This window comes from Felis catus, chromosome A2, assembly GCF_018350175.1.
Source record: "Felis catus isolate Fca126 chromosome A2, F.catus_Fca126_mat1.0, whole genome shotgun sequence".
In the NCBI taxonomy this organism is placed as follows: domain Eukaryota; kingdom Metazoa; phylum Chordata; class Mammalia; order Carnivora; family Felidae; genus Felis; species Felis catus.
In genome coordinates, this window is record NC_058369.1 from 92704576 (window position 1) to 92729088 (window position 24513).

At 37.7% G+C, this 24513-nt stretch overlaps 2 protein-coding genes across 4 annotated transcripts in view; one reads left to right on the forward strand and one right to left on the reverse strand.

Moving 5' to 3' along the window:
- ZNF804B (zinc finger protein 804B) overlaps positions 1-24513 on the forward strand; it is a 516223-nt gene that overhangs the window by 23701 nt on the left and 468009 nt on the right. The gene's annotated exons all lie outside the window — the stretch shown is intronic.
- On the reverse strand, positions 5253-7342 carry TEX47 (testis expressed 47). 3 transcript variants are annotated; one of them, XM_045052351.1, is made up of 2 exons: positions 7184-7339; positions 5253-6329 (listed from the first exon to the last, which is right to left on the reverse strand). In XM_045052351.1, exons 1-2 carry the CDS (start codon positions 7218-7220, stop codon positions 5581-5583), a joined length of 786 nt encoding a protein of 261 aa, XP_044908286.1. In that variant the 5' UTR covers positions 7221-7339; the 3' UTR covers positions 5253-5580. The 3 variants fall into 3 exon arrangements, with proteins under 3 accessions (XP_044908286.1, XP_023106093.2, XP_044908287.1); XM_023250325.2 differs by having other exon boundaries at positions 5505-6542; positions 7184-7342; XM_045052352.1 differs by having other exon boundaries at positions 5505-6441; positions 7184-7335.

Below are 24513 nucleotides of genomic sequence, written 5' to 3' on the forward strand. Positions count from 1 at the left end.
AACAAATTACTTGTTCAGGGCCACATAATGAGTTGGCAATGGAGTGCGTAACAAAGGTAAGTCTTCTCATTACAATGTTCTTTTCATTTTGTCATTTTGATATTGGCTGGAATATACTCATGAATTGCCACTGTATAGGATAGAAAGTGAAGAATCAATGAATCAAAATATTACAAGGTGTGTAGTTTTACCTGTGATAAAATAAACCTTGTTGTAGTCTATTACTCTTGCTTTCAAAAAGTAAAGTCTGGTATAAACTGAGTCTAGTATAAACAAGAGAGAGAGAGACAGAAAGAAGGTGAGAAATGAGTGAGAGATTTCCCCTGGGAGGTCATTACACTAGAATGCATTTTGGTAAAATGTAAATATGTTCAATATTCAGACATTTATTTCTCTGTAAATCAAGGCTTTGCATTTAATGCACTGTTTTAGAAACAGGATCTTTAAAAATGGCTTAGTATTTTAGAAAGAGTTTAGAAATATGAAGTGTATGAATAAAATGGGATCATATTTATACTTTTATAATAACTTAAGAAAATTTAGATAATAAATATTAGCTTTCTCAAGCATGTATCTCTCAAAGAACAGGTAAGTGTGGCTACTGAAACAAGGCCTCGAAGAACATAAAGAAAACAGCTTTAAAATATGAAATAAAGGGTATATACCTTACTAGTAGCTTGCTCAGATGCTTCAACAGGAAGGAGTATTTTTATTTTTAATCCAATGAATTGGAATGAGTTCCTATTCTTGGCTCAGTGAATAGTAACATATAAATACAAAAGTTCCACTGAATCACTTCCAGAAGGTATTCTTAGTCCAAGTTTACAATGAGGGTTTCTCGAGTTTGCCAGGCTTCACAGAGGAAATATAATTTGATCAATAAGCAGAATTTTGCTAAGAGAAGTAAAGAAAGAAGATAAAGACAGAGAGGTGGAATATTGGGAATCCAAGCTTTGCAGATCATGATAGAATTTTGCATTTTATCCTGGAGGTGAAATGGAAGTCATTGAAGAATTTTGATTGGAGGAATGACATTTATTGAATGCTTACTACATGCACAGTTATTATACCATTATTTCATGCAACATACCCCTAATCAATCTTATAATGTAGGTACTGTTATCACACTCATTTTATAGGTGAGGAGTCTGAGGTGTTGAAAGGTGAAGCAGCAAATTACAGCACTTCAAGTTCTGGAGCTAGTTCAACACAGCAATTTGATACCAGAGGTGGCTCTCTTAAATTTGTGCTACGCTTCTTTTAACATTGATGGAAATATCATATGGACTAGCAAGAGAAAGAGGAGGAAGAGGAGATTGGAGTGAGGGAGATCCCAAAGGAGAGCCCAAAGACAAGGCCAGACACTAGAAATACTTTCTGTGGAAAGAGGGTGGGTGGGGCTTGCACTAATTGGCTGTCACTGATGAAAAGGAGGAAGGGTAATTAGGCTGAAGTTCAAGTTTCTGACTTGGCAACTGTGTGGAGAGTCGTCCATTTTATAGCAACAGAGAGTGCAGTGGGGGAGGGAAATCAAAGGAAGTGTGGTGGCAGGGAAGGATGCGTTCCATCTAGAGCTTATGGAGATAGAGACGCCTGTGGAAATGCAGTGGGACATCTGGAGAAGGCAGTATGTGAGTGAGGGCTGGAGCACAGGAAGGGTAATGTGCAGCAGTGAAGAGACTACTCAGAATTAAATCCAGACCCCCTAAACTAACTGTGACCACAGCTAATTGTGTGAATTAGTGAAGTGGAAATGGGACACTTGTGTTATCAATTCCTGCTTTCACTGCGTGCAAACGCTTCATGTCTTGGGGTCTCAGAATCTTTATCTGCCAAACAAGTACAGTAGAGCAGACATTTGAAAATTGCCTTTGAGGGTTCCCTTTATATTTTCTGAACAACTATGTGCTGTTTATTGCTTAAATCCCATCAGCAGGTAATCTGGAAATTTACATAATTGGCCACAAGGGGGAGAACTCTAATTCTATATTAAGTCATTTTCTCCACTATGAAATAATCTCAGAGTTGGTGATGGGCTGTCTCATTTCTACTTCCTCATGGAAGTTGGGGGAATTCTGAATTGAATTGTGGGAATAACTGAATTGAAATGTGGTTTTGTGTCACTAAAGTTACGATAAAGTCCCTGAATGTAAAAATCTATTTGTATCAAACAATAATTCTCCATGAAGGAATCCAGATGCCTCTTTAATTAAAATGAAGACAGTAAAAATTTTAAATTCACCCTGGGAGGATTTTTCCTTCCAAATAACATTATTTTAGTTAACCTTCATGAAAACTATAACCTTCCCGAAAGCCCTTGGTTACTCTGAAATGAACATAAGAGCATTGGCATGTCTGTTTACTGTAAAGATATCCATATCAAAATAAAAGAATTAGAATGGCACAGGCCACACCAGTTTAAATGTCACATGCTTATTGAATATATATATATATATATATATATATATATATACACACACACATATATATATACACACACACACACACACATATATATATATATATACACATATATATAGTATGTCCTATGTTCGTTGTTATAAGAACATTGAATGCTACGTGCTCAGTATTTTTTTTTTAATTTTTTTTTCAACGTTTTTTATTTATTTTTGGGACAGAGAGAGACAGAGCATGAACGGGGGAGGGGCAGAGAGAGAGGGAGACACAGAATCGGAAACAGGCTCCAGGCTCTGAGCCATCAGCCCAGAGCCCGACGCGGGGCTCGAACTCAGGGACCGCGAGATCGTGACCTGGCTGAAGTCGGACGCTTAACCGACTGCACCACCCAGGCGCCCCGCTACGTGCTCAGTATTAAAATACTCATTTTCTGTTTTGGTTAACTTCTTTCTGGACTCTAGTTTTATGGAAAATTTTACTGTAAGGAAACTATAACTCTCATTGGACTGAGAATTACCTTATGAGTTGTCCTAAAGTTTAATAAGTCACATTTTTTTACTTGGTCAAATTAAATTACATTCATAAGGTCTGAATATTTCAGCATTTAATCAAATATACCCAAACATATAGTACATGGGTGTCTTCCTTTTAAAGACGTGATATTAGTGAGCTATATAGGAATCTCAATAATGCAACAGTTACTGAAAACATATTTGTGTTCTCCCTTATAGACAGTGTCACGTTCTTTTAATAGGTTTCATGATAGCAGATTTCCTTTGAGAGTGAGTGCAATATTTACAAAAAAGTTTTTATGAATGAAGACTGAATATTAAGGTCACCAGTCAAGTTGGAGTATATGTTATTTGGGAATCAAAAAACTAGAGGTAGCTAAACTCTTTACACTCCCTTTGATTTATAAACCTTCTTAATTCATCTGTCACTTAAAAGTCACTAAATGTTTTCAGCAATGATGTTGTGACAGAAATAAGTATTAGCCCTCCTGATGTGGCTGCTACTAGGATGGATAACTTCCATTCGAATAAATTCATTCTGGTGTGCTCACTAAAAAAGATAAATAAGTATAGAAGTAATTTATTTAACTTGCTTTGTGCTTATTTTCCAGTTACTTTCATGATTGACACTTTAAATCCTTTAACTGTAAAATAACAGTATACTAAGTAAATTAATAGTATTACCACTGAGATAGTTTCTATAACTTCCTCTAAAAACGACTCAGATTTTTAATGTCTTTGTCTTAATAAATTAATTTTCACTTGATATTTTTCATATCAGAAAGTTTTATTGACCAATAAAAGTGAAATACGTAACTTTATTTGTAAACTGCTCTTCTATTCACTTTAAACTTTAAACAAGTACTCTTCCCAAACAAGCATAATTTACCTTGCTGAAGGAATTCTGCCTGAGCCAATGAACATTTAGGGTTCATTTTCTCCTTCCTGTTTCTGCTTATTCTCTGTTCTCATCTGCCCTCCCCAACCTCTCCTCACATCCACAAGCCTAGACCACGGCTTACTTCTTTACCAAGTTTTTTCTCTATGTTTTTGTTTTCGTTTGTTTGTTTTGTTTTGTTTTGGCCTGGAGAACATTTACTTCTATCTCCACTCATTTTGTTGCTGAACATTTGCTCTCAATGAGTGGATGCTTGGGTCTTTTTCACATTTCAAAGAGTAAGTAGCACATTGCTGACAAACATTAGGTGTTTAATATTTACTAAACTGATAAAATGTTTGTATGTTATTAATCTTTCTTAACCAGAAGAATTACTTCACATTTTACCTAGAATGTACCCTTTCAGTTACTAAATTTAAATGAACAGAACTTCGAGTTCGGCTAACGGTGAAAAATGCTATTCTGTGTCTAAATCTATATTACAGAATTTAAAAATAGAAAGTCTTTCCTGAATTTTGATTCTTATATGGAACAAGTGATGACAAATTATCTGCGTATGACAAATCTGAGGTGTATTTTGAGATTGCTCTTTTTCCCTTGAAGAGGCTGAAGATCAAATAATAAAAAAGTGAAATGATGCAACCATATTTCTTCTACTAAATCCAAAGCCTGTTTCGTAAGACATTGAAATAATTTTGGATAGATATCCCTGAAATTGTCAAGATATTGATGTGAATTGTTGAAACAAACTACAAAATTTTAAATATTCAAAAAAGCATTAATCCTGGGTGAGGGAAGGGAGAGAGCAACTTAAAATAGGTCATATAGAAACTACATATCATTAATTGCCTTATAGACATAAATTGGAAAAAAAATCATTTGTGTATCTTATGTGGAATCCTTTATAAGTGTTTTGCAAGTGGGCAAGAATCATGCATTCTGTGCACCCTGCCATATCCCTAACATCTGGCAAATGTCTGTCACATGAAGGGTGTTCAAAAAATGATTTTTCATGAAAGATGTAGTGCCTTCTGACAATGTATTTTCTGGTTGTTTCAAAAAGCTACTGTGTTCTTCAGTTTTTGTTGTTGTTCAGCTTTGTAATGGCCTCAATATTCTTGATTAGCCAGTTCAGAATATGTGAACTTTGGAACTATTTTCAAAGTTTAGGCTTTGTTTTCTGAGTTCAGGAATAATATAGAGATTATTCCTTTAAAGCTTTTACTACTAACTAAAATAATGATCATATCATATCGTACCATATTTACTTTTACACATACTTTCCTCTAAATGTACGTTGCAAGCAACTCAATGATGGTATTTCCCCCCTAAATTTTATATTCCAAGAACAAAATTGTTTTTCCTGAAACTTGATGCTGGGTGGTGCAGCTTCTCATTGACTGTTGAAAGAATGAATGAGAATATGAATCTGAATGTATCCTTTATTGTCTATACTCCTCTTTAAAAAATTGTCATTTCATCAAGATGATGTTAAATTTTGAGCAACCCTTAACTTATTAAACCCCATCCACTTATTAAAACAATGTGTTGAACTTGCTGTCAGAATAAATGTATATTTTCAAGTTTAGCTCAACATACTCAGTAAAGATTCATGTATTACCTTTGTGTATATTGTGGCGTATGGTCCTTTCTTTCTTCAAGAGAAGAGTCCCCTCAGAAGTGTTTTCTTTTTATTTAAGTAGCATCAATTCCTTGAGAGATTGGACCACATTAACCACATCTCTCTCAATCCTAGAAATGGGAAGGAGCAGGCCATACCACCTCAGAATCCAAAGTGATATGTATGGGTTTATTATACATGTTTAGGAAAGCTTCTGGATCCATGAATTCTTCAGATTTGCACAAGTACTTGATTATTTGTTCTGGGATGAGCAATTCAGGTGCTAGTTGGTGCAAGTTATCCCCTGGTCCTTTAGCACTCACTTTCACAGTCTTTAAAAGGTGAATTGCCAGTTTATGAGTCTGGGTGAGAAACTCGGTGAGGACCTCTTCTAGGGACTGTGTCTGTGTGACATCATCGAGATACATGACTGGAGCTTTTATTTCTGATACATGCCATTGCATGAAGAGTCTTGTCGGGATGTTATGGGACACAACTATAATTTTCATCCCATGGATAAAAAATTCCGTGTCATTCTTTTTCTGGTCAAGATGATCTAAAAGAATTTGGTAAAGCGTATCACTGGAGGACTCAAGAATATGCAGAATAGAAGTAGGATAGATGAGCAAAAACCCCGTCACTGCTTCTCCTTTGTGAAGTTTTAAAGTTGACTGAAGCACTTGTTCATAGTAGTCAGCAATAATTTTTTTTTCTGTGTTTGCTGTTATCTTGGCCACAAGAAACATCCTATGAAGAAGGAATTTCTTGAGCTGTAGTCTTTGCTTCTCTTCCTGAAGATGCAAGTAATTGCCACGTGGAACTTGGGGCATTAGAACAGATTCCATTGGAAAAGTCCTTTTGCTGGTCTTTTGGGCATGGCCTGAGAAGGACATGAGGGGTCTTATTCTTCTAGATGGTTCCAGTTTTTAGCTTATCACAATGTTTACATTATCAGGATACCTCTTCAGTGATGATTTTTTTTTAAATTTCTTCTGACCAAACAAACAAACAAACAAATAAATAAAGTTTCCCCCATTTGTCAAATGCTAATGTATAGCAAAATCCCTTCCCAGTGTTATCAACAATACTGTCTCTGAAATAAAACAGAATGTTAAAACAAGATTCAAATTATAGAGTTTTTTTTAAGTTTATAATGAAATAACTAACATTCACGTTGTAGGGAAAAACCCTCTAATACACTGAGGAGTGGGGAGAAGAAAGAACATACTTTAGAATAAGTTAAACTCTGTTTTTGTTTGCATTACTATTTTCTCCTTCAATTTATAGTGCATTTTTTCTCAGCCCCCATTCTTGAATCACACATACATACACACACATGAATACACACATACATATACACAAGCTGCTGACAGTCACTGACCATAGCATCGGCATCACATTAAAATTTCATATATGTAATGATAATTATAGATTGTCCTTAATTTGTCAAATTTTTAAAAAGTGGTATTTTATGGTAATTTCCCAATTTCTTCTATAAATTTAACTGGTCAGTGAAATTTAAAAAAATCTGGGAAATTCTTAAGTCTTAATTTCTTAATCTTTACTCAGTATACTAAAAGTTAATACTATTGCTTGTATAATAACAGTAAATTTTTGAAGTAACTAGTTTTGATTTTTTTTTACTCTAAAAAACATCAGAAATGGCTCTTTTTCCTTCTTTTTGTTGTTGTTGTTGTGGATATCAAATGATAACTTGTGTTACTTTTAACTTACTCTTCTCCCAAATCTCTTTTTCTTCCCTCCAGGTCATCTTAACATTTCTATCCTTTTTCAAGTGCTTCTTGCTTTTACTTGCCCCCGAGGTCCTACTTGTCCTCCATCACTTTTCCAACTGCCAGTGTCTTGGGTGCTCCCAGCTGTTCCTATGTTCTATTCTCGTTTCCATGGTGCTTTAGTGAGTCAGGACGTCAGTGGTGTTAAAGGGCCAGAGCACACTGGCAAGTATCATTTCTTAATTTAATGATGTTATCTCAACAGACACCTCAACATCACAGTGAGGAAATAAGGACTTCTTTTCTGGAAATGGCTTATTCTTAGCCAGGTGCCTATGGTAGTCAGACAGATGGCGGACCTGAACATCTTCCTAGACATATTCTTTTCTTTTCTTTTCACTTTTTGTCCACAATTTCTGGAAGAGAAAACTAAAGCACAGAGTAGTTATATACTTTGCACACAATTCAAACATGCTTTAAAGCAACCTCCCTACTCTATTTATGCACTAATTAAGTAAGAACGCATGTCGGATTCTGTATAATGGTGACTGCTTTAAGAAAATTCTTCTATAAGGTATTAATGTAGTGCAAATTTGTTAGTTTTTATAATAAAAAATAATAATACCATATCTTAAAATTGCGTTCATTGGGGCTTTAACCATAATTTTAAAACAAGGTTAGAAAACACCCTTATTCAATTTTTAAAAAGCAAACCTTAGAGTATTTTTCCCCCTAAGGTTTCTGTTATCCAAACTTATGATCTGTTTTTAATGACATACAGTAATAAGAGGTGACTTCATAATTCTTTAATTGTGTGGTACATAAAAACTAATTCTTTCCAGGGTCCATTTCATTGCTTCCTGAAATGATACAGTCTTTCCCAAGGCACATGGGAAACTTGTCACTGTTCACTCCAGGGCTTGTTTTCAGGCTCATCATTCCTACTACTTTGTAGAATGTGATTGTGTTCACCACAACCTCCTTTATGGCCTTCTCTCCTCCCTTGGTTTCTATGACTCTGGACCTGCCTGAATTTCTTGCCAAATCTCTGTTTGTGGGGTTGCTCAGTTCCTTCTCACACTCAGCTCTGGGAAAAGCTGAGGCTCTGTGTTCATCCGTGCCCAAGTAGCTTAGCACCATCTTTTGTGAGGGCAGATGAGTGGTCCTCAATGTCACTCTTGCCTCCAAATTTAATGATCGACATTGCTGATTGACCATGGAGCCTTTCCTGCTCAGTCCAGCCATGGACTTGGACTCCTTCTCAATATAAGTTTCAAGGCAGATACAGTTAGTTTGTTGGGGTTGAGAAAGAAGAAAAAAATGGAATTTCCATCGCAGTAATTTTTCTGTACAGAGAACTCCTAAATTGTAATCCTATTTACAACTCTTATCTTTGGATGTACTGCTAACCTTTTAGACTTAAAATGGCAACATTTTTTTATTATTATTCTCTGGATATTTCCTTTTACAAATATATGTGTCTCAGTTTACAATTTTCTCTCATCTCCAAGGCCAACATCCTAGATCTTATGTCTTCATGTTTCCTAAAAATTATCCCCCAACTCTATTCTGTTATTAAGTCTGTTTACTTTTTACTTTGAAATGTATCATAGGTTGTTGATTTCTCTGTAATCCTTGCTCTTTGTTTGGATTTTAATAAGAATCTCCCACCCTCGGTATTTTCCACTTCGCCTATTCAGCTAAGAACATGAAACTCTAAGACCTCATGACACATCTGCTTCCTAAAGCTCAGGAACTACTTTTTTTTAATCAAGTCTTTCCTGTTTACTTCCCTCCATAGAATGCTAGGAGAGGGCAATTCTATACATTTCTAAGTTTTGTGTGGTTCAACAGAACACATTTAGAATCAGTAGTTTTTACCACCAGAGATAATAAATAGCTTGGCATGTATTTTCCCAATGTATTTTTCCATTTCTTGATGCATGTTTAGTTGCTGGGTTGTTGCTTACACATTTTAGTTTCATTGTCACATCACAGTTAAAGGCAACTTACTTTGTTTTCTTGCCTTTCATCAATCATACTCTTAAGTGTCAAGAGTAAAGTTTTGAGAAGATAGGAATAGAAGCAACACACAGTGTGGGCAATTTTGTATGGGCTGGTTGTATGTAATTATACTTGATAATTGTACAAGTTCTGTGTAATGGACACTTGGCGTTTGAATTCTCAGATGCCACAGTAATTGTGTTCCATCGATTAAAGGCCAGTTATTTATCTTCAGGCGGCAAGTCAAGCAGAAGAGCTCCTCTGTCTGTCCAATGGGATAAGACATTGGTGTTTGTTTTCCCAGAGTGGTCTGTTAGAATAGGTATCTAAGTTCAAACAACCGACACGTAGCAGAACCTGAATGGAAACTGATAATGCTGAGGAGTCCTCTTTCAGATTTTCTACTATCCACTCTTATTATCCAGCCCATCTCACAGAAGTACACAGCGTGTATTTGTTACTCATGTCGAGCATGCACATTAAGATTTACTATATACTTTATGCTCTGGTTTTATTTTCTAGAACCACGTGTTTCTGAAAAACAGACTCCCAGGATCCTTTATCTTTGTGAGACAGAAAGAAAGGATTAGAACAATTAAATACCACTAATTGATTATTTACCATGTGTCCTACACTAGATGCTTTTACACATATTAAGTAATTCAATCTTCACTACAACCCTATAAGGTAGATAGAAATTTAGCCCACAATTATAGAAGATGAAACTAAAGCATGGGCTATTTAAGTGCTTTACACACAATTCACACATGCTCTCAGCAACCTCCCTGTTCTGTCTACCTAAGCTAAAGAGCAGGAAAATTATTTCCTCTCAGTATCCACACTCACAGGACCATTCTTTGCTTCTCTATGATGTGACAGTTTTTCTAGAAATGAAGGCTACCTTGTGGTTTGGATAAATGAGATTGAAAACTCTTACCTCATACCTGTAATTCAACAAAATTGATTTACTGTCTTTAATCCCTCATTTATCCCAGGTTTATCTACACGTTTTGTGTGCCAGGTAACATCATGGGCATTGTAAGAAACACAAACATGGAAAACACCTGCTAATTTTAGGAGTTTGGAGTCCGGTAAGAGGTGTTGAGATATCCATGACTGACCATTGGGCAGGGGAAGACATAATATATACGGTGTGAATGATGTTCAGTGCTTTAGAAGCACTGAGGTAGAAAGGGTGCCTCTGGTTTTCTGGAAAGCTTAATGAATGAGCTTCTATTGGGCATGGCCTTCTCAGGGGGACAGAGCTGGAGGGTGGCTTTGTGAATGTTTCTTGAATTCATTTCTTTCTAATGGGAGGATGCGCACTGACTGACTTGCTTCTTTTCTCTCTGGAATACCAGATCCCACTTTAAACTTTCACCAGTGCTCATATACTAGAGAAACAGAAAACTCTAAATCATTGCCACTAACGTTTTCTGTGTTTTGATATATCTAAATGATTAGCATGAAAATTCATGTTCTAAATAAATGGCTAACAACTGGGGTAGACCCTTTCACTAAGATCACATGTGTAAACTATTAAGTAGACAAAAAAACCCCACTTGATTTAGCAGAGCAAAAAAGATGTTATCAAATCATGAGATATTTGAAGATTTATATATAAAAAAAGAAAGCATTGCTTCTCTTTGTCAAAAACATTATGGAGTAGTGTTTGGTAATTATTTATCACGGAGAGCACAGGCTAAAAATACTTTGTTATTCAATTCAAACATTTAGCATATATCTACTCTATGTAGAAAAATGCACCAGACGTTGTGGAGATGTTCTTGTAAATCAGATATTGTATCTACACGTGAAAGAGTCATTTCTATGAGTAGATCTTAAAGTCTACACAATTACGCTTAGTACAGGACTGGCAAGGAGAAATATAATAAGGACATAAACAACAAACACAGAAAGCAAAAAAATGCTGGAACAGTTAAACCTGACTTGAAGAACTAGCATTTAAGTTGGACATAAAAAATGATATGATTTATGTGGGGGGTCGGAGTGGGGTAGGGAAGAGATCGGGATTAAGGAAGATACAGAACAGACTCTATAAGCAAGAAGTATAAAGAGGACATATATTATAGAGCTGGGAAATGTGGCACTTCGGTAAGAAAATGACAATGGTATTGTGTAACTAGAGTGTAGTTCTCAAGCTATAGAATCTGCAGGTTTGTTAGATTGTAGATTCCTGGTCTCTAACCCTAAAAAGTCAGAGTTAGTACACTTGAAGTGTGGTCCAAAAATTTGCCTTTTTGACAAAAATTCTTCCAGTGTTTCCATTTAAGGAAGAATGGGCTGGCTTGTGGTGATTTAAACACTGGCCGTCTATTAGAATCATCTGGTGGAGAATTAAAGAAGCCAGCTCCTGGTTTGTATTTAATTAGTGTGAAAAGGAACTCGAGCATGTGTGTTTGTGAGAGCCTCTCCAGGTGATTCTAAGTATAGCCCCGAGTGAAACGGCTGGTCTAGGTTGGAGGGTGAACGGAAGGGAGACATGGAAAGGAGAAAAAAGAAGTTGCAACTCTTTTGCAGAGGGCTTGGATGCCACACTCAGAGGTATGAATTTTACTCTGTGGGTGGTAGGGAATCACTGGGACTTTTTGAGTGCCTATAATCATAACTGTGTTTTAGAAAGTTGCTTGTGAAGTGCAGAGGAATTAGAGATGGGAAATAGTGGAGGTAGCCAGAATACTTTTAAGAATTCTGCAGCTGGCGAATGAATGCTCTCCTCTTCTGATAGCCAAAGAATAAATTGGTTTACCTCTTCTCAAAAGTAATATAATAATATGGATCATGAGCTTAAAATTTTCATACTCTAATGGTTCTTTTGGGTACATATCATGAATAAAATTATTGACAAACATTTTAATATTTGTAACGATGGTTATTGTACTAATTTAGAGAGAATTTTGAAAAATCAAATGGATATATTAATTATGCGATACTGTGATGCCCTGAAATAATTTTTGAAGAATATTTTAAATGCACAGCAAACAGTTACTCTCAAAGTAAATAATATAATATGCTAAGTTGCATATAACATGTGATCTCCATTTTATTTTAAAAAAGAGAACACAGAGAGAAATCTAACCAAATGTTAAAAATGGTGGAATTTGATGGCGATATTTGTTGTGCATTTGTAAAATTTCTCTAAGAATGTCTACATTACTATTCTATTCAAAAAATAACATTAAAAAACCCAATAGGCTGTGGTACTGGTTTGGTCCAAGGTAATACTTTGTTGCTCTGTTTGTGGACTGTGATAGTCTAGTTTGAGAGGCTGCTGATGGGTAGAAGCTGTACAAGGGAAGATTCTGGACGAAGTGGAACAAGAAGGATCAGCACTCAGGATGTCTGGGCTTACTGATTGGCAGTCAGAATGGGAAAACACAGAGATGGAAGATGGACTTTTTATCAAGACACAGTCCAGGAGCTTCAGTTTAGACACCTTGCATAAAGTGAGATCTTCTTTGTATGAGTAGCCTAAAGCCCACCACTGGGAGAAAGGTGGGTCTTTAAAGCTTTTGGCAGTTGCTTAGAATGAGGACTGTATGAAAGTCATCACCAAAGTAGACATGACTTGGCCAATTGGATGTGCGGGTGAGCTATGGAAAGATTCAAAGAGGGTTCATGAATGTGAAGGTCAGTAGCTGGGAAGACTTATTTTTAAAATACAGATGGAGGATAAAGGAGAAAGCCCAGATTTGGGAAGAAAAATAATTTGTAACTATTATGTTGAAGTGGACTTTCCATATGAACATCCAGGTAGAAATGCAATTAGGAGCCCAGAGATCTAGAAAAGTCAGCATCATGATGCAAATTTGATCATCATCTGCACTCAGGGAAAAGTTGAAACCATGGGCACCAATGTACTTGTGAAGTAATGACAGGAAAGGAAGAAGATGGAGAAAAAACCATATGAAACACTTAATTTTAAGAAGTGGGCAAATGAGAGCCAGTGAAAGATGCAACAGAACATCAAAGGTAGATGGGGAACTAAGGAAACAGGGCCATGAAGGTCAATTAAGGAGAGACGTTTAAAAGTGAGTGATAGTGGTAAAATTCTAAAGAGAGGTAAAAAAGCTTGAGGACTGAAGTGACCTTCTAGTATTGGCAATTACAAGTGTCATAGAGACTTAACAAAAAAAATCAATAAAATGATTGACGGAAGCCAGGTTACAGTTGTTGACTTGAGTCAATATAGAGTAACTGGTCAAAGAGTAGTCTACTCCTCCCAAACATTTGGCAGTAAGAAGAATGAAAGCACTCTGGTAGTAAATTACAGAGGAAGAAGATTATAGGGTAATTATCCTACAGTGATCCTAGGTTTTTCTCTATTAAAAACTAGCATACTGCATACTGTTCTTTTTTTTTTTTTTTTTAACTGCCATTGTGTCCAGCCGGGAAGGTGGAGTCTGAAAATCAAATGCTATATTGTAAGCTTTGAAAATATTGTTAGATCGTCAGCTTTAAACAGAGATTTTGGAGACCATAAATAACACTGAACTCTGTATTGTATTTATTCTTCCTCCTTTATCAAATTTATGTTCTGCAAACAGAAGAGCCCCAAAGATATACAAATTACTAACATTTGGTGCACGTTGTGTCAGTGATCTAAACACAAGTCTTAACTTAGTTTTTCATGCCTTTAAAAACTTTGAGTTCTAATAACAAAGTTGCCTTCCACATAGAAAAGTCATTATGCTTGGAGTAGTATCTTTGTAATTTCAGCTCAAGTATCTACTTTGGTTCACATCATCTGTTATGCTAAAACACATCATCAATAAGCTAATATCTATTTTAGTGCCTGCTTTTGGTTTAATTTTGATCAATGTGCTGTGCAGAATGGAGAAAATGGAACTGAAAGAAGTTTAGAGTTGGAAGGAAACTTAGCATCACTGACATAGCATATTCCTTTTTCAGTTAAGGAAAACATGGCACAAAGAGGCCAATTGATATTACTGCCATCAAGTAGCTTACCTTATATCAAGGTTGACAAAAACAACACGCATGAAATACGGAAGCAGTGAGATGATACTTCTTACTAGATTACTTTTCAGGAAATACGATACATATTTCAATAAGTAGAGTTGTGCTATGGCTCTTCCAAAAAGGTACAGGAATCTGAATTTTGTGGTGCTCAGGAAGGAGTTGGGCAATATTTTCATACAGAGAAGTAATCTGAAGGGTGCCACACTTAATGGTTTTAATGTGTATTTAGGATATTTGGGGAGGGAAAATCCTAGAGTCAGAAATGCCTACTAAAATATTGTTATGTCCCATACATGTAATGAAGATTCAGGCTAGAATTTAAAATGTTGGAAAGTATTTCTGTCTAAATGAAGAGTAATGTTAATATTCCAAGCCTAAGTAACTATATAATTTTTATTTTATGTATCCAGAGCAGCAGTAGGTAAAAACAACATAGTGAAATATTTTTAAAGATTAACTATGCCCTAGGTATCCAAACAGATTTTCCTTTATTTATCCACATCTTTATGATCCTGCAACCTTTCCAGCCTACACTAAATTTAAAGCCCTTTTGCCCATCCTAATTCAGGAAAATTTCATACTTTTTCAGAAGCTACACCCACCAACCTTAGTAGTTGTGGATGTTTGACAGCCTCATGAGAGACTATGCACCATTGTTTTAATATATGTAATCATAAGGTCCAGTCACTTTTTTGTGAAGTGAGTTATAGAAAATGAACATATACTTGGGTAATTAATTCACTTGGGAGGACAAATTCACAGGCTCTACCATGGCATCACAGTGGGGAAGTGTAGGCATCTGGTGCTCCATCATCATTCTTCAGCACTGGCATCTGCTAGAGATGCATGAATGCCTTTCTGGTCCATGACTCATCTGTCACCCTAGTTCTTTGTCTCTATGACAGGCACCGCTCAGCTACATATGTGCCACCATTGACCCCATGGAAAAACTTTTTCGGTATGAATACTTATTCCAGGAGAGTCCCTAGGCAAAGCTGTCTTGTACTCTGTGCCTTTGTGTGCTGAAACATGGATAATCATTTTGTCCCTCTGTTAGCCTTGAGAAGTTCTTTTTTTTTAAATTTTTTTTTAACGTTTATTCATTTTTGAGACAGAGAGAGACAGAGCATGAACAGGGGAGGGGCAGAGAGAGAGGGAGACACAGAATTGGAAGCAGGCTCCAGGCTTTGAGCCATCAGCACAGAGCCTGATGCGGGGCTTGAACTCACAGACCGAGAGATCGTGACCTGAGCTGAAGTTGGACACTTAACCGACTGAGCCACCCAGGCGCCCCTAGCCTTGAGAAGTTCTAAGCATCACATTTGATAAGATTATGGCTGAACCAAGAAGGTCTTAATTTTTAACCCAATGATCTAGTTAATAGAAACAATTATGATTTCTATGTGAATATTTTATATTCACACACAACTTTTCACTTTTCTTGGGCTGAGCCATTTCTACTATTTATGTGTGATATACTCAGAAAATTCACTATTAATAGAAGATGAATAAAAGCATACTGATAAAGGCAAAATTCTCAGGCACCAGTAATCTTCATTGTCAAAAAGTAATGTCATTTGGATCAGTCACTTCTTAGAACTTTTAGCCAAACAACTTGAGTATTGATTGCTATAATTGTTTTTGTTTATGATTATAATTTTTCATTAAGGACAGTCTGACTTTGAGAGAGGCCACACTTTTTTGATTATGGTTTTCTGGGAAGGATAACTTTGTTTTTATCATAAACAGAGCTGAAAGTATAACATAACTTTCATATATGGAAATTTTAGGGAACCTTTTTACAAGGTACAGAAATATCCTAGCCTTTTCATTGCTTGATGGGTTAAATCTCCAGTCTACTTCACAAAATATTGTACTTAGCTACCATGGACCTGTATTTAAGATCTATCTCGTGTGTGTGTTTGTGTGTGTGTGTGTGCATGTGTGTGTTTGCGTGTGTGCCTTTTCAATGATAAGACAGTGCAGCAGTAAAAAGAAAGCATACTTTTAAGCTTCGGCTCTTGATTAAAGTCTATTTTGGACCCAGGCTCACCAGGTTGTGGGAAGTGATGTTTAATGAATTTCCAGAGGTGGAGGCCAGCGGTGTGACTTGTGTTCAGTAACACATTTTTGGTTGTTAGAAATTTGCTTCCAGTGATGTATTTGAGAACCAGACTAGTCTTACACGTTTTATAAGGTCATTCTCCAGGATCTGTGCCTCATAAAAAGAGGGAAATTCTTCTTGGTCATGACATTATTATATTGGAATCAAGTGAAGCTCTCTGGCCTAGTGCACATCCTTTTTGCCTTCAACTAACTCTTTTCTTTGTGAACTAAGAATTAAAAAATCAGTAGTTTTTTTTTTTTTTTGACTGAAGATAACTTTATACTTATAACCTATACTTTGAAAAGCTAATCTTGGGTGCCAGGGTGGCTCAGTCATTAAGCATCTGACTTTGGCTCAGGTCATGATCTCACGGTTGGTGAGCTTGAGCCCTGCATTGGGCAAAACACGAGCCCTGCTTTGATGAGCCTGCTTCTCTCTCTCTCCTTCTCTCTCCTTCTCTTTTTCTCTCTCTCTGCCCCTCATGGGGTTCTCTCTCTCTCTCTCTTCCCCTTGTTCACTTGTGCCCTTTCTCTCTCTCTCTCAAAAAATAAATGAAAAGCTAATCTTAAAATCTTTTCAGGGAAAACTAAAGCATAGTCGTGCTCTGCAACATTAAAAAAATATTATCAGGTTGTGATTGGTCTTTTCTGTTTGAATTATTAATGTGTTTTAAGTGGCATCATTTTACTATTATATTTTACAGTTAAGCCACTTTAATATAATGAAATATAAAGGTGGGCAATGAAAAGAACAAAAGGAAGTTTATGTTATGAAAACGAAAATTAAGAAGAGATTTCTGTTGGCAGGGTGATGGTAAAGTGGAATACAATTCAAGTCTACCATACAGGGAGCTAGATTAAATCTTGAATGCTTTGTGTTATATGAGTAGAAAAGAATAATCCCTCTGAATACTTCATAACATCAGAGATGATTGAGTATTGCTGCAAAAGTATCTGAGAAATGCAATCAGTGTGTCTGAAGCCAGCATCTATTTATCTTAAATTAATCATTTTTCTGAGTAGGTAGATGATAATCCCGGTGCTGGAGGCTGGTGTCTTTTTATTCATGGTGCAGTTAAAACTGGAGCTCTCTTAGATTGGTGGGCTATACAGTATGAAGGATCTCGAGCTGTAACTCTTTTGTAGGGTGATGGACTGCTTTTTCGATTTTTCAGCATTATTTTGGGATTGGAAATCAGTAAATAATTTTTTTTTTAATCCTTGACCACAATTAATTCTCTTTTACCTTCCTGCTCTGGGCATGGTATAAGCAAGGTGTTCTAAATATAAGGCAACATTTTTATTTTTCTCATTCACTATTAAATTTTCTAGTCCACAGAGTTCCCGTAACTCAAGTGAAAAAGGCTCTACTAAGGCACTAAAACTCTCTCGGTGTCAGGACCCCACTGTCAAGGCAAGCCACAGGCTGAAGGGCAGTGTGACAGCTCTGGTGCCACTGACCCCATGTGCCCATATGACACCACATCGCAGACCGAGCCAATGAGTTTCCACTTAAATACACTCTCTTTCTTCCAAAAGGTAGGCTGGAGAAGTGGTCTGGTCTTTTAATAAATAAATAAATATGTATGTATTTTAAAAGTAGAACTTATTTCCTAGGTTTTATCGGTGTTATATTATCAACTTGCCTGGGATAGAAGGTAGGGTAGCAAGAAGACGAGGTCTGTGTGTCCCCAAAATGAACAGTTTCCCAGTGATTGAGCCTTCTTTTCACTCCTGCTTTATGTCTCCAAGATATATGTGAATACATACACAGTTGTCAGGAGAAAGACTTTAGACGTCGTGACTGCTAGCTGTGAGAGAGACACAAAATTCAATTAAATGTGTAATATCAGTAGAAACTGTAGTCCTAATGGAAAGAAGAATCTAAAAAAAAAATCAGAACTGAATGAAATGGTTGAACATGTTGGATTTAATTTAGTGATCTAGTTAGCAGGATGAAAGTTAATCTAACTTAAAACTTAGGTATGGATCTGAATACATTTGGAATATAGGCTATGTGACTTTCAAAGGTTTTGTTTTGGTTTTTTGTTTTTGAGTGAAATGATGCTTTCTCATTTATTTTATTTTATCTTTTTAAATATAAAATTTATTGTTTAATTGGTTTCCATACAACATCCAGTGATCATCCCAACAGGTGTCCTCCTTAGAGCCCATCACCCACTCCCCCCCCCTCCCCGCCCCGTCAACCCTCAGTTTGTTCTCAGTTTTTAACAGTCTCTTATGTTTGGTTCCCTCCCTCTCTAATCTTTCTTTCTTTCTTTTTTTTTCTTCCCCTCCCCCATGGTCTTCTGGTAAGTTTCTCAGGATCCACATAAGAGTGAAAACATATGGTATCTGTCTTTCTCTGTATGACTTACTTCACTTAGCATAACAGTCTCCAGTTCCATCCACGTTGCTACAAAAGGCCATATTTCATTCTTTCTCATTGCCACGTAGTACTCCATTATGTATATAAACCACAATTTCTTTATCCATTCATCCGTTGATGGACATTTAGGCTCTTTCCATAATTTGGCTATTGTTGAGAGTGCTGCTATAAACATTGGGGTACAAGTGCCCCTATGCATAAGTACTCCTGTATCGCTTGGGTAAATTCCTAGCAGTGCTATTGCTGGGTCAAGGGTAGATCTATTTTTAATTTTCTGAGGAACCTCCATACTGTTTTCCAGAGTGGCTACACCAATTTGCATTCCCAACAACAGTGCAAGAGGGTTCCCATTTCTCCACATCCTCGGCAGCATCTATAGTCTCCTGATTTGTTCATTTTGGCCACTCTGACTGGCGTGAGGTGATATCTGAGTGTGGTTTTGATTTGTATTTCCCTGATGAGGAGTGACGTTGAGCATCTTTTCATGTGCCTGTTGGCCATCTGGGTGTCTTCTTTAGAGAAGTGTCTATTCATGTTTTCTGCCCATTTCTTCACTGGGTTATTTGTTTTTCGGGTGTGGAGTTTGGTGAGCTCTTTATAGATTTTGGATACTAGCCCTTTGTCCGATATGTCATTTGCAAATATCTTTTCCCATTCCGTTGGTTGCCTTTTAGTTTTGTTGGTTGTTTCCTTTGCTGTGCAGAAGCTTTTTATCTTCATAAGGTCCCAGTAGTTCATTTTTGCTTTTAATTCCCTTGCCTTTGGGGATGTGTCGAGTAAGAGATTGCTACGGCTGAGGTCGGAGAGGTCTTTTCCTGCTTTCTCCTCTAGGGTTTTGATGGTTTCCTGTCTCACCTTCAGGTCCTTTATCCATTTGGAGTTTATTTTTGTGAATGGTGTGAGAAAGTGGTCTAGTTTCAACCTTCTGCATGTTGCTGTCCAGTTCTCCCAGCACCATTTGTTAAAGAGGCTGTCTTTTTTCCATTGGATGTTCTTTCCTGCTTTGTCAAAGATGAGTTGGCCATACGTTTGAGGGTCTAGTTCTGGGGTTTCTATTCTATTCCATTGGTCTATGTGTCTGTTTTTGTGCCAATACCATGCTGTCTTGATGATGACAGCTTTGTAGTAGAGGCTAAAGTCTGGGATTGTGATGCCTCCTGCTTTGGTCTTCTTCTTCAAAATTACTTTGGCTATTCGGGGCCTTTTGTGGTTCCATATGAATTTTAGGATTGCTTGTTCTAGTTTCGAGAAGAATGCTGGTGCAATTTTGATTGGGATTGCATTGAATGTGTAGATAGCTTTGGGTAGTATTGACATGTTGGCAATATTTATTCTTCCAATCCATGAGCAGGGAATGTCTTTCCATTTCTTTATATCTTCTTCAATTTCCTTCATAAGCTTTCTATAGTTTTCAGCATACAGATCTTTCACATCTTTGGTTAGATTTACTCCTAGGTATTTTATGCTTCTTGGTGCAATTGTGAATGGGATCAGTTTCTTTATTTGTCTTTCTGTTGCTTCATTATTAGTGTGTAAGAATGCAACTTATTTCTGTACATTGATTTTGTATCCTGCAACTTTGCTAAATTCATGTATCAGCTCTAGCAGACTTTTGGTGGAGTCTATTGGATTTTCCATGTATAATATCATGTCATCTGCAAAAAGCGAAAGCTTGACTTCATCTTTGCCAATTTTGATGCCTTTGATTTCCTTTTGTTGTCTGATTGCTGATGCTAGAACTTCCAACTATGTTAAACAACAGCGGTGAGAGTGGACATCCCTGTCATGTTCCTGATCTCAGGGAAAAAGCTCTAAGTCTTTCCCCATTGATGATGATGTTAGCTGTGGGCTTTTCATAAATGGCTTTTATGATCTTTAAGTATGTTCCTTCTATCCCGACTTTCTTGAGGGTTTTTATTAACAAAGGGTGCTGGATTTTGTCAAAGGTCTTTTCTGCATCGATTGACAGGATCATATGGTTCTTATCTTTTCTTTTATTAATGTGATATATCACGTTGATTGACTTGCGAATGTTGAACCAGCCCTGCATCCCAGGAATGAATCCCACTTGATCCTGGTGATTAATTCTTTTTATATGCTGTTGAATTCAATTTGCTAGTATCTTGTTGAGAATTTTTGCATCCATATTCATCAGGGATATTGGCCTGCAGTTCTCTTTTTTTACTGGGTCTCTGTCTGGTTTAGGAATCAAAGTAACACTGGCTTCATAGAATGAGTCTGGAAGTTTTCCTTCCCTTTCTATTTCTTGGAATACCTTGAGAAGGATAGGTATTATCTCTGCTTTAAATGTCTGGTAGAATTCCCCTGGGAAGCTATCTGGTCCTGGACTCTTATTTGTTGGGAGACTTTTGATGACTGATTCAATTTCTTCGCTGGTTATGGGTCCATTTGAGCTTTCTATTTCCTCCTGATTGAGTTTTGGAAGAGTGTGGGTGTTTAGGAATTTGTCCATTTCTTCCAGGTTGTCCAGTTTGTTGGCATATAATTTTTCATAGTATTCCCTGATAATTGCTTGTATCTCTGAGGGATTGGTTGTAATCATTCCATTTTCATTCATGATTTTATCTACTTGGGTCATCTCCCTTTTCTTTTTGAGAAGCCTGGCTACAGGTTTATCAATTTTTTTTTATTTTTTTCAAAAAACCAACTCTTGGTTTCGTTGATCTGCTCTACAGTTTTTTTAGATTCTATATTGTTTACTTCTGCTCTGCTCTTTATTATTTCTCTTCTGCTGCTGGGTTTAGGCTGTCTTTGCTGTTCTGCTTCTATTTCCTTTAGGTGTGCTGTTAGATTTTGTATGTGGGATTTTTCTTGTTTCTTGAGATAGGCCTGGATTGCAATGTATTTTCCTCTCAGGACTGCCTTCGCTGCATCCCAAAGCGTTTGGATTGTTGTATTTTCATTTTCGTTTGTTTCCATAATTTTTTAATTTCTTCTCTAATTGCCTGGTTGACCCATTCATTCTTTAGTAGGGTGTTCTTTAACCTCAATGCTTTTGGAGTTTTTACAGACTTTTTCCTGTGGTTGCTTTCAAGCTTCATAGCACTGTGGTCTGAAAGTATGCATGGTATGATCTCAATTCTTTTATACTTACGAAGGGCTGTTTTGTGACCCAGTATGTGATCTATCTTGGAGAATGTTCCATGTGCACTCAAGAAGAAAGTATATTCTGTTGCTTTGGGATGCACAGTTCTAAATATATCTGTCAAGTCCATCTGATCCAATGTATCGTTCAGGGCCCTTGTTTCTTTAATGACCATGTGTCTAGATGATCTATCCATTTCTGTAAGTGGAATGTTAAAGTCCCCTGAAATTACCACATTCTTATCAATAAGGTTGCTTATGTTTGTGAGTAATTGTTTTATATATTTGGGGGCTCCCGTATTCGGCACATAGACATTTATAATTGTTAGCTCTTCATGATGGATAGACCCTGTGATTATTATATAATGCCCTTCTTCATCTCTTGTTATAGCCTTTAATTTAAAGTGTAGTTTGTCTGATATAAGTATGGCTACTCCAGCTTTCTTTTGGCTTCCAGTAGCATGATAAGTAGTTCTCCATCCCCTCACTCTCAATCTGAAGGTGTCCTCAGGTCTAAAATGAGTCTCTTGTAGATAGCAAATAGATGGGTCTTGTTTTTTATCCATTCTGATACCCTATGTCTTTTGGTTGGGGCATTTAGTCCATTTACATTCAGTGTTATTATAGAAAGATATGGGTTTAGAGTCATTGTGATGTCCATAGGTTTCATGCTTGTAGCGATGTCTCTGGTACTTTGTCTCACAGGATCCCCCTTAGGATCTCTTGTAGGGCTGGTTTAGTGGTGACAAATTCCTTCAGTTTTTGTTTGTTTGGGAAGACCTTTATCTCTCCTTTTATTCTAAATTACAGACTTGCTGGATAAAGGATTCTTGGCTGCATATTTTTTCTGTTCATCACATTGAAGATCTCCTGCCATTCCTTTCTTGCCTGCCAAGTTTCAGAAGAGAGATCAGTCACGAGTCTTATAGGTCTCCCTTTATATGTTAGAGCACGTTTGTCTCTAGCTGCTTTCAGAATTTTCTCTTTATCCTTGTATTTTGCCAGATTCACTGTGATATGTCATGCAGGAGATGGATTGAAGTTACGTCTGAAGGGAGTTCTCTGTGCCTCTTGGATTTCAGTGCCTTTTTCCTTCCCCAGATCTGGGAAGTTCTCAGCTATTATTTCTTCAAGTACACTTTCAGCACCTTTCCCTCTCTCTTCCTCCTCTGGAATACCAATTATGCATATATTATTTCTCCTTAGTGCATCACTTAGTTCTCTAATTTTCCCCTCATACTCCTGGATTTTTTTATCTCTCTTTTTCTCAGCTTCTTCTTTTTCCCTAATTTTATCTTCTAGTTCACCTATTCTCCCCTCTGCCTCTTCAATCCGAGCCGTAGTTGTTTCCATTTTATTTTGCAGCTCATTGATAACATTTTTTAGCTCCTCCTGGCTATTCCTTAGTCCCTTGATCTCTGTAGCAAGAGATTCTCTGCTGTCCTTTATACTGTTTTCAAGCCCAGCGATTAATTTCATGACTATTATTCTAAATTCACTTTCTGTTATATTGTTTAAATCCTTTTTGATCAGTTCGTTAGCTGTTGTTATTTCCTGGACATTTTTCTGAGGGGAATTCTTCCATTTCGTCATTTTGGATAGTCCCTGGAGTGGTGCAGAACTGCGGGGCACTTCCCCTGTGCTGTCTTGAATAACTTGTGTTGGTGGGCGGGGCCACTGTCAGACCTGATGTCTGCCCCCAGCCCACTGCTGGGGCCACAGTCAGACTGGTGTGTGCCTTCTCTTCCCCTCTCCTAGGGGCAGGATTCACTGTGGGGTGGTGTGGCCCATCTGGGCTACTTGCACACTGCCAGGCTTGTGGTGCTGGGGATCTGGTGTATTAGCTGGGGTGGGTAGGCAATGTGCATGGGGGCAGGAGGGGCAGGCTTAGATCGCTTCTCCTTAGGTGATCCACTTCAGGAGCGGCCCTGTGGCAGCGGGAGGGAGTCAGACCCACAGAGGGATGGATCCGCAGAAGCACAGTGTTGGGTGTTTGTGAGGTGCAAGCAAGTTCCCTGGCAGGAACTGGTTCCCTTTGGGATTTTGGCTGGGGAATGGGCAAGGGAGATGTCGCTGGCGAGGGCCTTTGTTCCCCGCCAAGCTGCGCTCTGTCGTTCAGGGCTCAACAACTCTCCCTCCCGGTGTCCTCCAGCCCTCCTGTTCTCGGAGCAGAGCTGTTAGCTTATAACCTTCCAGATGTCAAGTCCCTCTTGTTGTTGGAACACACTCCATCCGTCCCCTCCGCTTTTGCCCACCAGACTCAGGGGCTCTGCTTGGCCGGCAGGCTGCCCCTCCACCCCGGCTCCCTCCCGCCAGTCCGTGGATTGTGCACCACCTCGCCGCCCTTCCTGCCCTCTTCTGTGGGCCTCTCATCTATGCTTGGCTCCGGAGACTCCGTTCTGCTAGTCTTCTGGCGCTTTTCTGGGTTATTTAGGCAGGTGTGGGTGGAATCTAAGTGATCAGCAGGACACGTGGTGAGCCCAGGGTCTTCCTACACCGCCATCTTCCCAGGATCCTGTAACTAAATTTTTAAAAACAATTTTAATATTTTTTTTCAACTTTTATTTATTTTTGGGACAGAGAGAGACAGAGCATGAACGGGGGAGGGGCAGAGAGAGAGAGGGAGACACAGAATCGGAAACAGGCTCCAGGCTCTGAGCCATCAGCCCAGAGCCTGATGTGGGGCTCAAACTCAGGGACCGCGAGATCGTGACCTGGCTGAAGTT